This window comes from Callospermophilus lateralis, chromosome 14 (genome assembly GCF_048772815.1).
Source record: "Callospermophilus lateralis isolate mCalLat2 chromosome 14, mCalLat2.hap1, whole genome shotgun sequence".
Taxonomy (NCBI): Eukaryota; Metazoa; Chordata; class Mammalia; order Rodentia; family Sciuridae; genus Callospermophilus; species Callospermophilus lateralis.
The window spans coordinates 24792369-24809015 of NC_135318.1; the positions used below are offsets into that span (position 1 = coordinate 24792369).

At 33.4% G+C, this 16647-nt stretch overlaps 1 protein-coding gene across 8 annotated transcripts in view; it reads left to right on the forward strand.

Moving 5' to 3' along the window:
• Birc6 (baculoviral IAP repeat containing 6) overlaps positions 1 to 16647 on the forward strand; it is a 212639-nt gene that overhangs the window by 171030 nt on the left and 24962 nt on the right. For all 8 annotated transcript variants that reach the window (XR_013088669.1, XM_076833780.1, XM_076833781.1 and 5 more), the window contains one exon: positions 5921 to 6131. Coding sequence is in view for 7 of the 8 variants with exons in the window: in XM_076833780.1 (XP_076689895.1) it covers positions 5921 to 6131 (211 nt within the window). In the remaining variant the exon portion in view is untranslated. The remainder of the gene's footprint in view (positions 1 to 5920; positions 6132 to 16647) is intronic.

The following is a 16647-nucleotide window of genomic DNA, read 5'->3' on the forward strand; positions in this document are numbered from 1 at the left end:
CAAACTAAAAAGCTTTGTCTCAGCAAAAGAAACAATCAATGAGGTAAACAAAGAGCACACATTTTGGAAGAAAATTTTTGCCACATGCACATCAGATAGAGCACTAATCTCCAGGATATATAAAGAACTCAAAAAAACTTAACACACACACAAACAAAACAATCAATAAATGGGCTAAGGAGCTGAGCAGACATTTCTCAGAAGAAGATCTACATTCAGTCAAAAATATATGAAAAAATGTTCAGCATCTCTAGCAATATGAGGAATGGAAATCAGAACTACTCTAAGATTAGATTTCATCTCATGTCAGTCACAATGGCAGTTATCAAGAAAACAGACAACAATAAATGTCAGTGAGGATGTGGGAAAAAGGCACACTCTTACATTGGTTGCACCAATTTTCAGTCCCATCAGCAATCTGGAAAACAGTATGGAGATTCCTTAGAAAACTTGGAATGGAACTTCTAATTCTATTATAGTTAACATTTATATCATTTAGTAAGTTACTCCTCTGGCCACTAGATGGAGATCCTGTTTCATTGTTATACATATTTGACTTTTACAAGGCAGAATGTTTTTACTTCATCTCAGTCCCCTTTTGAAAAATGGTATGTTCCTTTCTTTTCAGAAAACAATATGTTAGCTCTTAGGGCACATTATATTATTTACTCTTAACCTAATGGGTTATGTTAACAAATCCTTAAAGTGTCACAAAATCCTTACCTTTATAGTGCCTCTTTCAAAGTATGGAGATATCATTTCGGAGTTGAAAAGGATATAAGCATTATTTTGAGAGATACCTGTGTTTCCCAGAGAAACTGGGAAAGAGACCTCTCAGATACAGAAACTATGAGAAAATTCTCATGGAGAGAGTTGGAGAGTGAATTTACAGAATCTGAGTAACTGAGGTTATGGATTTGGGGGAGAAAATACTACAGAGATAAGTTTCATTCTTGTCATATCACATCAGGGTGCATATGATGTCACATATCATCGATGGTGATGTCAATCTCAATCACGTGGTTAAGATGCTATCTACCAGGTCTTTCCAATTTGAAATTTAGAAAACTCTTTCCTTTCCAAACTCTATTCTTTATGTGCATGTCACTCATTCCCCCACACTCAGTGGGAAGGGAATGAAGTACCCTTCTACTGGAGGGGGGGTGTTTATTTAGATTTTGGAACATCCATTTCGAATTTGGAATTCTTTTGAAAGGAAGATTTGTCTCTTCACTGTATTTATGCAGTCAGTTATTTGTATTCCCTTGAACTTATATTTTTTCATATGGGGGTCATGATTGTTTCCAACAGCCTTTCAGAATATAATTAACACATTATAGAATTCACATAGTTAATATGTACAGTTCATTGGGTCTTAGTATTAATTGTGGAGCTCTGTAACCATCATTATAATCTTAATTTTCAAAATTCTTTCAGTCATCCACGAAGAAGTCTTAAATTTTTTAGTAGTTATTCCCCACTACCTGCCCTATTTCCCAACCTGAGCTTATTACTTTATTGTTATTGTTTTGTTGCCCAAGTAGTTTTGGCTTTGGCCAGTGGCATTTTTTTTTTTTTTTTTCTCTTTTTGAAGTTGGTCTCTGTGGCTTTCTTGACATGCTCTATTTTGATTTTTAGAGGACTTTTCTTTCTTTCTGGTGCTACAAGATGATCTATGCTGGTCTTGTACTTTCCCTGCCTAATCCCTGGACTCAGTAATTTATTTAAATAATCCTGACTCCTTTAATAGAATAGTAATTAGAAATCAAGATCTAGATGTTCATTGAGAATTTTACAACCCAATATGAAAAGTCTCAAGATATAATTCAAAATTATTATGTAAAGAGTTGGGAAAATGACCAACATGCAAGGCAACAGACATTCAAAAGGTTTCAACCACAAAATAACCCAGACATTGAAATTATTTGATGAAGTCCTAAGAGTAGCTGTTACATAGTTTACTAGCCACTTAGAAAATTAGAAAAAGAAATGACTGGAAAGATGGGTTGAGAGAGAGAGAGAGAGAGAGAGAAACATGAAAAGAACTAAATGGAAATTTTACAACTGTAAAGTATTTGAAATTTCAAATTCACTAATGGACTTTGTAGCACAGTACAGACATTCATCTTGATTAAATGATGTGAAAAAAGAAAAAACTGAAGAGTCCCAGACCAATGAATAACATCAAAGGTCCCGTACTCCTGTCACTGAAGTCCTAGAAGCAGTGAAGAAATAGATTAATGTGGAAAAAATGCTTCAAGAAATATTTGAAAACATGAAATTGCTGAAAGATGTAAAATCTGAGATTCAGGAAGCTTTGTTAAATACCAAACAAGTCAACACAGAGAAAACTGTACCTGGAAACATCATAATGAAACCAAAGATACCCAATTAATTTTGAGAGGATCCATAGAAAATAATACTATTATAAGAGAACAACTACTATTCAGGTGATTACAGACTTCTCATAAGAAATCATAGAGGCCATGGGTTGGGGTTGTGGCTCAGTGGTAGAGTACTCGCCTAGCATGCTTGAGGCACTGAGTTTGATCCTCAGCACCACATAAATGTAAAATAAAGATATGGTGTCCACTTAAAACTAAAAAATTAATATCAAAAAAAAAAAAGAAAAAGAAATCATAGAGGCCAAAGGACGCTGAAATGACATCTAAACTGCCTGAAAGAATTGTCAACCCAGAATTCTATGACCAGAAATATATTCTTTAGGAAGGAATGTGAAATACATTCTCCAAAGAAACCAAACTAAGAATATGTATCACAAACCTTTAAGAGAAATGCTTAAGAAAATTCTTCAGATCAAATGGAAATAATTTTAAAATGAAATATGAACTTCAGAAATAAATAAAAGAAGTAGTTAATTTCTGAATAAATAAAATAGATTATTTTTCTCCTCCTAAATCTTGAAAATATGTAAGATTTTGAAAGCAAAAACTATAGCAGCTTGAGGATATGTTAATGTCATACTTATAACAAGTATTACATAAAGGGTGGGGCAGAAGGAAACGTGGTTGTAAGGCTTCTTTGTTCTACTTGAAGAGGTAAAATGTTAAATATCTAAGTAGACTGTGGAAAATTGAGTGAGTATGTTGCTCAGAGGTGATGTGACCAGTAACCATTAAAACCATGTGTTCCTGAGTTTCAAGTCAGCTTCTGGACAGAAATACTTACTTTTAATATTTTACTGCTGGAGGAGAATGCATTTTCTGTGTCAATCTACTAGAAGGGAGAGAGAACATAGGATTCCTATATTTTAATTCTTCCAGATCCCATCTAATAAAGCCTTCTTGTTGATGGTTGTAATAAATGAAATATAGCCATGAATACAACTTTCTCTGAGCCTTGTAATCCTTTTAAGACTTGTTTTAGTTCCATTCAAAAAACTGATAAAATTACAGAGAATTATGTCTTTTAAAATAAAGTATAATATTGTATTTTAACTAAAAGCACTTTCAATTATTAGCAACAAATCTAATGTATAAAGAATGAATTCCTTATTTAAATGTATACTGTTTCTAAGGTTTTTAGGTTTTTAAAGCTGTATTTCTTTTCTTTTTATATTATTGGTTGTAGATGGACACAATACCTTTATTTTATTTATTTTTATGTGGTGCTAAGGATTGAACCCAGTGCTTCACACATGCAAGGCAAGCACTCTACCACTGAGCCACAACCCCCCAGCCCCTCACATATTTTTTAAATTGTCATTTTTACTGTGTTGAATGTGTCTCTCTGTGGATGTATGCTGAAATTGTCACCTGTGTTTTGAAGCATAGGGGTTTTTCATCGTAAAATTCTTGTATATTTTTGGTTAGAGTTACTGTTGTGTTAATATCTTTTTTATTACTTTTTCCATTTGATTATTTGTTATAAAAAATTAAAAGCACCCATGCCTGTTAATTTTGTGTTCACAAACTTTGCAGACTTTTATATTAACACTAGTTCTGTGAACTCTCTTTGTTTCCCAAATAGATAATCAATTTTCTGAAAATAAATTCTCTTTTCCTTTTCTTCCTCCCTCTGTCCCTCCTCCCATCAACCCCTATACCCACAAACTTTTCATGGCTTAAAACAAAATTTTATATATATATAAAAGTACACACACACACACACATACATAATAGAATGTAAGGAATTTGACTCTTCAAGGTGGCATTTTCCAAGAAAACTTTTTGTACGATGGAAGCATGCCATATTTATGCTATCTAGCATGGACTTATGTGTCCATTGAGCTTTTAGAATGTACTAAGTGCATTTGGAGAACTGAAATATTGGTTTGATATTTTGAAACTGAAAATTTGGTTTGATAGTCATATGTGACTAGTAGTTACCGTACTGGACACTAAGGAAGAATCATGGCATAGTGGAAAAAGCTCTAAAATTAGGTGTACCTCCTCAGTGTCAGTGTTGTTCTTTCTGCTTTCATTCAGTTAGTGTAGCTCGCTAAATCTTAATTTCTTATGTACACAATGGTGACAATACACCTGCTCAATAGAAAAATATGCCCATAGAAATGTCATTGTACAGAAAATTAATTAGATGTATGTAGGCCATAGTGATGTGCTTGATGAAGAGCAGGGAAGGAGAGAGATGATCAAAGGAGACTATAGCCTCATCAGAAATATTTCTACTTTGCCACGATTAGCCATTTTTATATACATATGTAGTCATATATATAATTAACTTTTAGAAATTCACCTTTTTCCTTAATGTAATTCTTATGTAGTTCCCCGTAAAAAATAAGTAGTATTTAAGTTTTCATAAATGTCATCTACATGTATATTTTGCAATTTATTTCACTCAAATATTGATGTGGAAGATAGATCTGCTTTATTCTTTTAAAATATTACATAGAATAGAATCTCATGGATGTTATTGTTTGGGTATGATTTAAGATTCAGAGTACTTCTTACCTTCTGAAAAATTTGATATCTATTTGTCCTTTACCAAGAACATAAGATGAATGAAAGTAGGGATTTTGTTATCTTCACTGCTATATTCCCATCCTATCCAGCAACATTTTTTCAGCAAATGTTATGGAATGACTATTTGGTAACTGGTGTTGAAAAAAAAGTTGTTAGTCCTTATCTCACATAGGAAACAAAAGTAAATTTCAGTTGAAATATAGTTATAAGCTAGGCACCATGGTCCACGCCTGTAATCCCAGCAGCTCTGGAGGCTGAGACAGGAGGATCACAAGTTCAAAGGCGGTCTCAGCAAAAGTGAGGCATTAAGCAGCTCGGTGGGACCCTGTCTCTAAATAATAAAATTTAAAAATGGGCTGGGGATGTGTCTCAGTGGTTAAGCACCCCTTGGTTCGATCCTCAGTACCAAAGAAAAAAAAAGAAATACAGCTACAAAAGCTAAAACCTTAGAAACAGTATACATTAAAATAAGGAATTTATTCTTAAATTCATATGATTTTAAGAAAAATTTCATTACATTTGTTGCTAATAATTGAAAGTGAACATAATCAACATTTTTTATTAATAAGATTGATTTGTTGAAGAAGATTTAATTTTTAAAAACCCACCAGACCTAGCCTTCTCACTTCTATAACATTAGAATGACTTGTTTCAAATTAATTTTAAATATATATTTCTACTTCATACTAATAAGTGTATTTATTATCATATTCTATTATCTATCCTATATAATCATTTTTAATGTAATATAAGCAGATTAGTTACATATCTTGTTTTCCCTCCAACTCTGCACCTTTTTTTTTTTCCTTACTTCTTCCCCAAGTGTCTATTGTTATTCTTTGTACATTGGTGCCTAATAGCCATCTGTTGTATTTGTCCATTTATTAACTAACCAGTTAATCTGGCACATTGCTGTGGACTTAACTTGTATATAACATGTTCTCATTTTGTGCTTTTCCATCTCCTCCTCCTCTTAGTTTTGGATATGGCAAGACATGTGCCACTCTATCGGGCTCTGCTGGAATTGCTCCGGGCCATTGCCTCTTGTACTACCATGGTGCCGCTATTATTGCCTCTTTCTACAGAGAGTGGTGAAGAGGAAGAAGAACAATCAGAGTGTCAAACTTCTGTTGGTACATTATTGGCCAAAATGAAGACCTGTGTTGATACCTATACCAACCGTTTAAGGTACTATGTTTGTTCCTCTTGGCCTTGCCTCTGGTTTTTCTTTTTTCATTGTTATATACTGTTTAAACATACACACACACACGTGCGCAATTCATAAATACCCAAAGAAAAAGTATCTTCCAAATCCTATACTAAGAAACATCTATTCATAGTGGCTTATCGCATATTTCCTGTGTGATTTTACAGCTATTGGTAATGGAGTTTTCCTTAAATGCCATCACATTTTACCTGTTACACAAATACTAATTGCACTTAATATTGCTGTCAAGACATCTTTCAGTCAGTAAATACACATCATTGACATCATTATTAATACTTCTGTTTCTCCATTTTATATAAATGCTATATTTTACTTGACCATTTACTACTAGATATTTGGGTTATTTTCTGTTTATAACAATTTCATGCATTTATTTCATGGGGCTTATAGAAATTTCTGCAGGGTATAATCATAGAAGCAGAACTATTGCGTTTTTGGATTGCTCCTATTTCATTTTAATTCATGTTATAATTTATGGTATAACCTTCCTTAAGTCAGAAGATTTAGTATTTGTCAGAGTTATAATAAAGTTGATTATTTGTGGAAAAAGTGAATTTTTAAATTATTTTTGATTTAAGTTTATACCTTAGTTGACTGAGATGATGAGTTCTGTTATCCCAAACTTTTTGTTATTTTTGGAAGCTCTGTGGATTGAACCCAGGGCCTTTTGTATGCTAGGCAAGGGCTGTACCACTAAGCTACAACCACATTCCTTTTTTATTTTGAGACAGGGTCTTGCTAAGTTTCTCAGTCTATTCTTGAACTTGGGATCCTCCTGCTTCAGTCTTCCGAATAGCTGGGATTACAGTCTAGTTCCACCATGCCCAATACACAAACTTTTAAAATTACCTACAGTACTCTTTTTCTTTTAGCAGAATTGGTTCAGTGTTTGTCAGTTTTCCTTAAAGATGGCCTGGTTCTGATTTTTTAAAGCATTTATACGTCCAGTAGATTTTTCTTTGTCAGCTGTCTTTTAGAAGATAAAATAACTTTGTCAGTGGACTTTAAAAGTCAATTTATGTTCTTTCTCATCTTTGCACTGTTTTGCCTACAACCAAAACAGTATATAGATCTACCAAGGGCAGAGAATTGGTGACTAGGTAAATGCTTGTTTTCACTTTACCTTTGAAGGAAAACCCAGCTTATCAGATCATCCTCTTTATTGGCTAAAGTGCTGTCACTATCACTTTAAAAACTAATGAATTGCTGCCATGTAGTAAAACTTATAGATTTATCTGGATGTGATGGTTTGCGCCTTTTCATCTCGGGAACTCAGGAGGTTGCAGCAGGATCGCTTGAGCCCAGGAGTATAAGGCCAACCTAGGCAACATAGTGAAACCACATCTCATAAATGGAAGCTATAGGTTCATAGTACTCTGATACTCATGAAGGAATATGTAGCTTTATTTTTTTCTGTTGTATTATTGTGGCATTTGGTCTCATCTTCTGTGATGGCCTCCAAAAATCTTTCTAACTGTAATCTAGAAAGCCAGTGTAATTACATAAAAATAGTATGGTGCCATAAATGAACTCCAAGTATCCAGTTCTTTAATTGAACTAATGTCTTCTTGGAAAGCATCTAATTGAACATCATCTTCCCTACCCTAGCCACAAGTGTCCCTTACTCCTTAATCAATTTACATAATGGATATCAAGCTTTGATATTATCCACATGTTTTTAGGGGACATCTTGCCCTATATTTCTGTGTTTTGAAACAAGTCTTTTATATTATAAGTAAACATTGAAACTTTGTTAAACTCAGTGCTTTTTATCCAAGAATTTTTTTTTAATTAGATGAAAAATTCCTTACTGACTCAGAATGTTGAACAATATCACCAGTGTGTAGTGTTATAAATGTGAAAATAAAACCAAATAAGAATTATCTTTCTTTGAACTATGTATTTTCTTGCACTGTAATTTCTCATGGACCCTAACAAAAGTGAATATGTAATGTATTGAATTTAAGATAATTTTAGGATATACTTATTGCATCAGTAGAATATGGACACCTATAGGGCTTCGGAGGTCAGTTTGCTTTTCTGAATGTATTTCCTGTTCACCTATCTTATGCTGTATGTTTTTTTTTTTTTTTGAAAAAAAATTTCTAGACGTCTGTATGGAACATATTGAATTAATTCACTAGGAAAGTTTAATTTCAAATAGAGGATAATTGGTTTTATTATCTTTACAGTGATTCTATGCGGTAACTCTTTTTAGTAACTTCATTTTTCTAATAGTGAAACACTACACTAGTGTGTTTTTTATTAAGACTTGCATGGGCTTCTTAGTCAAGATCCCTCACAGTCTCTGGTATACTGTGTAGCCTTTGTTAGAAAAAGAAACCATATGGGGCTGGGGTTGTGACTCAATGGTGGAGCGCTTGCTTAGCACATGTGGGGCCCTGGGTTCCATCCTCAGCACCACATAAAAAAATGAATGAATAAAATGAGTGTTTTGTGTCCAACTACAACTAAAAATAAAGGTTTGGTATGTTGAGAATTCAATTTCAACTTCACAGAGAAAGTTAAGGTTCATTCTTTTTTAGGCTGTCAAGACTTAAGATATTGGCTTTTTTTTTTTCCCTACCAAGCATACACAAATGGCATGCATTTTTCCCCCTCTTCAAATAAAAGTGTGTTGTATTTTACCTACAACAACTTTTCAGTTGTTGTAGGTAAAGAAAAAGATTCCCTATGTACTTTGCAGATTTCTACCTGATGATTATGGTTAAACATAATAATTTTCATTAAAATTACTTGTGTGTGTTATAGTTAGAATTTTTATCTTCCTTTTGGAGATGAGAAAAATCAAATTAAAAGAAAATATTTTGACCAGGCACAAAGAAGTAGTTTACTATTACTGATGGGAATAACCTAATTGAGATTATTCTATTTTGATATCAATCCCTGAACCCTAATTTTTATCTGATAGTTCAAAGAATGTAGGGGATTCTACAGGTTACCATGTTCCCAACCTTTAAACCTTTTATAAGAGATGGGCAGATTATTCAGAAGCTTGAAAGGAACACCTTTTACATTACATTTATCTAATTTGTATATTAGAAATTTGTGATTACATTGAGATGGGTGAGCTCTGTCCTTGTCACAGAGCATTACTGATTCACTCATTTAACAAATGTTTATTAAATGTTTGTGAGTGCTTAAGAAAATTTTGTCTTCTTTCTAAGGGACTGACATATAAGTTTTGGAAATAATAATAACCAGGAACTTTCAATAAAATACCACATGTGGGTGGCTATTAGGGGAAGTATAAAAACAATACAAGAGAATCAGCCCAGGTTTGGAAATCTAAAGAGCAAGTAGGAGTTAGCTAAGTGAAGAGTGGCAGGGTATTGTGTGTCTGGCTGTGGAAATAATGTTAGATTGAAAGAAATCATCACGTATTTAGAGGACCTAAGAAAGTTCAGTGTATCCTGGGAGTAATGTTGGTGGGAAATCAGGGACTACTAGAAGATGAAGAAAAATCACAAAATTAAGTGTGATGAGCCACTGAACAATTTTTAGCAGAGATCTGTTCTGAGTTGCATTATAAAAAGGTCTTGCAGTGTAAATAAATGATTGAAATAAGAGGTGGAACAAAATGGTACTACCACGAAAGAGACATTCACCCTTCCCATCTCAGCAGACAGAACTGTATGCATCCTATCCTGCCCTGCCCTGCCCTGCCCTGCCCTGCCCTGCCCTGCCCTGCCCTGCCTGGGGACTGAAATTTTGGTGTTCATTAGCAACTCTTGCTCTTACACTCATTCCTACATAGAAATATATTCCATGTTCCAGACATTGAACCTAAAAAAGCAATTATTTAACTCAGGCTTTTAAGTCAGTAGGGATCTCCTTCAGTAAAGTACAAGTGCCACAGCACAAATGGTCTGGGAACATGAATTTCTTAGTTCATACATAAGAATCTAAAGTCTATAATTCCAGGCAGTTTTCCAAAACTAATCCTACTGTTTGGTTATTTGACTGACCTTGTAAGGCAGAAAGCTGTCATCTCTTGGCTTAATAGAAGCCCCGTCATTTTGGTATTAAGGTTCCAGAATAACAGAATGAGGCTGTTCACGTATTCATGTTTTCTTCTACTGTTCCTTTAAAGCTGTCATTCCAGCTAGTCATAGATATAGAAAACTTGTGCAATAGTCAGTGTTTTAAATGTAAAAAGTCTCTGTATCCTTGTATGTATATTATTTATTTTGGAATATATTCGTATTTAACAATGAGCCCATATAAGAATGAGATTTATTAAGATGGTCAAATAAATCAGATAGTTTTCATGATTGAAAACTGAAGAAAAATTTTCTTGGTAGAAATTCTTTGTCAGAGACTTCAGAGCATCAGCATTTGTGAGAAAAATCTGTTGGATCTTATGTGCTACACTGTAGTTAACTTTAAATTTTTCTTTAGGAGCCTCGCATGGTGGTACATGCCTATAATCCCAGCAACTAGGGAGGCTGAGGCAGGAGGTTCATAAGTTTGAGTCCAGCATCAGCAATTTAGCAAGGCCCTGTCTCAAAATGAAAAAGGGCTGGGGATGTAGCTCTTAGTCTCCAGTACCGCCCCGCATGTTTTTCTTTAGATCAACTAACTTTTTTTTTAAAGAGGAAACTTCAAAGTACTACCACATCAGAAGAACCAGTACCGTTTACCATAAATAGAAGATAAGGGTAAAAAAAATGAACTACATAACTGTGAATAAAATAGTGTACACTTATTTGTTCTAGAAAATGTATTAACCCAAGTGCTCAAAGGGGCATAATCAGAAATGATCAATCCCACGTTGTTTGTAAAATGGAAACTAAAATTAATTTATATAAACCACAGTATATACCATGTGTTGTGTAGCAGGAAAGACATCTATATTTATAGATGTAAATTTGTTGGATTTTAAAAAGAAAGTGAAGCAATTAGTGTGATATGATTTTTTTTAAAATAATTTCATTGTCATCAAGTATATTTGATCTGTTTTTCTTTTGGTATACAATTCCATGAACTTGAATACATGCTTAGATTACTGTAATCACAACCACAAATAACATACAACAGTTTGATTATCTGTTTAAAAAAAAAAAAAACTCCCTGATGCTACTTGCCTTTTTGTAGTCAAACCTTTATGCCCCCTATAATCCCTGAAAAAATATATTTTCCATTAGTGTAGTTTTTACCTTCTCTAAGGATGTTTAAAAAATAAAAGTGAATATTGTAAAACAGAAAAAATCTAACACCATTGCTCCATATTTTTAAAAGGGACAAACATTGAAGCATACCAAAAGGTGTACTTTATAAAAAAACTTTACTGGAGATTGAACCTAGGGACACAGAGCCATATCTCAAGCCCTTTTTATTTTGAGACAGGTTCTAAGTGGCTTAGGACCTTGCTAAATTGCTGAGGTTGGCCTCAAACTTCAAATCCTCTTGTTTCAGCCTCCCAAGTCTCTGGGATTACAAGTATACCCTGCTGCACCAGGCCCGAAGGCTTACTAAGACCTTTCCTTTTCAATGAGTTTCCTACATGTGTGATTCAGTTATTAAATATTATATTTCACTTCCACTTAACAGTCTGCCTATACTTTGGAGAACATTTATTAATAGGATATATCCCTCCCGTAGGACCATTTTACAAGTACAAATTAGCAGAATTTTACTCTTTCTCTATTTCCTTCTTGCTTAATTGAAAGAAATTAAAGTTTCAGACAGCCAAACTACCCTTGATTTTATTTTTAAATGTGGCTACAGTTTAGAATTGTGTTGTGCTTCTCCTCATCACCAGGCCTGTCCTGCTCTTCAGAATTTTGCCTACTCCTTCCTCAAGTATGGAAGTATGGATTAATAAAATTTATATGACAAAGGAAATGACCTCTTAATCTTTCTTTAGGATACTTATATTATTATTTTTTAAAATATTTTTTAGGGGGCTAGGATTGTGGCTCAGCGGTAGAGTGATTGCCTCACTCGGGCGGGATCCGGGTTCCATCCTTAGCACCACATAAAAATAAAGGCATTGTGTTGTGTCCATCTACACCTAAAAAATAAATATTTTAAAAAATATTTTTTAGTTGTAGAGGTACACAGTGCCTCTATTTTATTTATTTATTTTTACGTGATGCTAAGGATCAAACTCAGTGGCTCGGGGCTGGGGATGTGGCTCAAGCGGTAGCGAGCTCGCCTGGCATGTGTGCGGCCCGGGTTCAATTCTTAGCACCACATACAAACAAAGATGTTGTGTCTGCCGAAAACCAAAATGTAAATAAAATATTTAAAAAAAAAACAAACTCAGTGGCTCACACATAGTAGGCGAGTGCTCTACTACTAAGCCACAATCCCAGCCCCTTATATTTCAATAAAAGATGAGCAAGTTAATTCTTGGATAAAGGATGTATAAAAGAAACTTTAGTTGTGTTATTTTTTTACACCTACTCCTATTCAAGTGATATGCCAGAAAATAGAATAGGTAAAACTAATACTGTAGTTAAGTTACGGAACTTTCTGCATAAACCGTAAGAATGAACACTAGAGGAGGAACTTGAGTTGGCACAGTGACACAACACCATGGGATTTCCTTTTATGCCCTGTAAATCTGTAATTAGAGTTTTTACTATTATATGTAATAATGTATAAGATAAATATATATGCGTGTATATATTGATGAATGCACATACATAAAAGTAGCCTTTGAATTTTCATTTTTGAAATACAACTTTAAGGTTTGTTTTAGATTTCCCTTAATTATAATCACACCCTTAATAGTAAAATGATTATCTTATAGTTTAGTGACTGATTATTGCATTACTCTGATGTAGTTGGAATTTGGTATAATCTAAAACTCTACTTAAGTAATGTGTACTTTTAGTTTATTAACTTCATCTTTCCTGACTTTGCCAAGTAGCAGCTGGGAGTGATTTGTTGTGATTTAGTTTGTCTTTAAGAAAGTTGGTAATTCCTTAGGCAGTTGTTGAATATTTAGCATACAAATTGCATAGGACCTTCCTAAAAACAATAGTACTTTAGTATCTTCTTATTCTTTGTTTGTGCTGTATACTGTTTCTTCAAACAACTCCTTTTAAGATTCGCAATTTGTATTAACTGCATAGTGTTTATTTAAGTGTAAAAATTAAACATAGACAAACTGTTCAACTATTGACTGTCAACTGTTATGGGTAAATATTTAGGTTACAGCATTTTAGTAGTAATACTTCTTCAGGAGGCATAAAACATTGGGCAAATAGACACTTCCAAATAGAAAAATTTACATTCAATCCTTGCCAGTTTTCAGCTGAAAGAGAAGGTTAAAGGTGAGTAATGGTCAAGATTGTCTTGAGAAACTAAAATGTTTTTAGGAATATACATGACATTTTGTGTGTTAGGTTTATACCATTTTGAAAATGTACTTTACTGTGCATTTAAAGTTAAAGGTGACTTTCCACTTACAGTTTGTCTACCATTATCTATCACTTAAAACCTAGGCAGTAAGAAGTGGAGCTTTTCAGGATGCTGTCATCAGGAAAGTTTTTAAATTCTTTTTTACCCAGTTGAAATTTATTCATAGTAGTTTGAACTAAAACAGGGAAATGGTTAATTAAACCATAAATGTTGTTTCTGTTTAATTTCATTTGCCTGATTAATATCAAGTAGTTCTGGAGTTAGGAGAAATTACCTTGTTAATCACTTCAGTAAAAAGATCAAAAAGACTTGCCAATTAATAAGATAAATCATTTTATTTCTTACTATCCTAGGCACTTGTGTAAAACAAAAAATTTTAAACTATAGGTGAAATTCACTCCCTTGACTAGAGTAGTTTGAAAACTTTAATCAACATGTATTTTGGATGCTGTTAGGGTGGCAACCTTCAGTCTCTTGGTATTTGAAACTTATTTAAATTTTTCTGCCTGATGGAGGAGGGAAGGTACCAGTTTCTCATTTATTTTATTTAAAAAAACTAATTTCTGCCTTACTTCTTTTGTTTCATAATCATTTTTGTATATAATGCTTTAGATGTTTAAGCCTATGGGTGGTGAAAAGAAATAGATCCTTAAGGAGGGAAGGAGGGACAGAGAAAGATCAAAAGTATCTGACAGAGTGAGCAGTGAGTGTTTGCACACATGCCAAAGAACACCTGTGCTGAGATGTGAACCTAATGCCATGTACACCTAGTTTCATACCAATTATAAGCAATCAAAATCTTGAAAAAATTGCCAGGCTTGGTGGCACATGCCTGTAATCCCATCAGCATGGGAGGCTGAGGCAGGAGGATCACAAATTCAAAGCCAGCCCCAGCAAAAACAAGGAGCTAAGCAACTCAGTGAGACCCTGTCTCTAAATAAAATATAAAATAGGACTGGGGATGTGGCTCAGTGATCAAGTGCCCCTGAGTTCAATCTCCAATACTAAAAAAAAAAAAAAAAAAAGGTGAAAATGAATTTTATAATCATCTTAGACATATAGGACATACCAGATACATAGAAGACTTAGACATATAGAAAACAAAAGTATTTCCCATCTTCCCTTTATTCTACCAATTTAAATTAATTCCAGTTAGTGTAATATTTCTGTTCTAGCCTGTGTGCTTTATTGATTGCCCTTGTAGTTTCTTGAGAATGAGCCAATCTGTCTTTCTGTGGGTAAGTTCTAATATATTCGTAGTTGCATATAGTTATAAGAAGATAATTAGCCTTTATTTTTTATATTGTGTTTACTTTCAATGCCTAGGTATATATTCTTTTTTCTTGCTATATGTTGTAGGCAAGAAAATAATTCTTGTTTGACAAAGAAGGAAACTATTGCTTAGAATTTAAGTTTAAAAACTTACTAATAGTCAACACAGCTAGGATTTAGCTTCTGAATCTCCTGATTCCTGTGATATACAATGTGGAAAACAGTATATCATGAAGAAAGATAAGTTGATTTGACATATTTCAGATATTTCTGTTTTTATATGCTAGTGCAACCTCCTACCCAAATAGTTCGTTGATCACTTTGGTTTCATAATTGTATAGTGGTAAACTTGAATCTTAGCTGTTTCCTGATCAATAGCAAAATATCCAGCTTATTCTGTTACATAAGTGATTAAAAAAACTACTAAAATTATTGACTTAGCATTTCTACTTCAGTAGTATCACATTAATGTAAATTGATCATTTTACTCTATTATTCTTTCTCGTGTGTGTGTGTGTGTGTGTGTGTGTGTGTGTGTGTTGTGTGTTTATAATATCTATTTATCTGTAGTGATCTATCAGTATGAGAGATTGAACCCAGGGACACTCAACTGCTGAGCTACATCCCCAGCCCTTTTTATTTTTTATTTTGGGACAGGGACTAACCAAGTTGCTGAGGTTGGCCTCATACTTGTGATCCTCCTGCCTCAGCCTCTGAGTAGCTGGGATTACACATATGCACCACCATATGCCTGGCCAAGCTCTCTTTATTACTTCAATATATATATATTAAATATATACATATTTAATATTTTTTTTTTTTTTAGTTTTCAGCGGACACAACATCTTTGTTTGTATGTGATGCTGAGGATTGAACCCTGGCCGCACGCATGCCAGGCGAGCGCGCTACCGCTTGAGCCACATCCCCAGCCCAGAGAGTTATATATTTTTACACTCTAGTGTAAAGGTATTTCAGATCTCTTTCAGCAAAGTGATTCATTTTACATTTTCTTATGCCCCATGACAACTATGAAAATTCAGATCTCTTTATACCCCATCAAGTATATCCACTAAATTAATCTCCAAAGAACAGTAATGCTTCTGATATTTAGGATGTATACTTTTTTAATGACAACAATGAAGTAAATATTTTTAATTGAAAAAAACCCAAATCTGCTTTTGATAATTTTTTAAAGTATGTATATTAATAATTAATAGATTACCAAATTAAACTAAGCCTCATCCAGTTTTGTTGTCTGCCTAGTAAAAGAGCAGCAACAACTATATTATTATCACTTAAAAGAGGTAAATCAGCTCTAATCCATTTTGTTTTTCTTAATTAGTAAATAATGTTAATTGAATAAGAATTAATAGAAATTATTTTTCTGAAAAGGTCTTTGTTATTAAGTATATGTTTTTCTTCCACTGGCTTTTCAAGCTGATTTGGTATCTATTTGTATGAATTAGCACAGTATGTTGTAAAATTGTTTTCTCTGTTATTCAAAATAGCTCCCTCCAACACTCTTGTTTTTCATTTTTTGAATTTTATTGTTATCTTAATTTACCCTATATTTCTAATGTCTTTAATTCCTTTATTGAGAAGACATTATTTAAAAAGTTTAGACAACTTTACTTGATATTTAAAGAAAAACACAATCGCTTCCTATTGATTACCATTTGTTCAACATTTTATTTTAGACTATTAAGAAAGGAGCTCTGTCCCATTAATAAACGAATTTGTGGCATGAATGACCTAATACCTTCTGTTTACATATTATTTTCACTTGAATTTAAATTAAGATTATCTAGT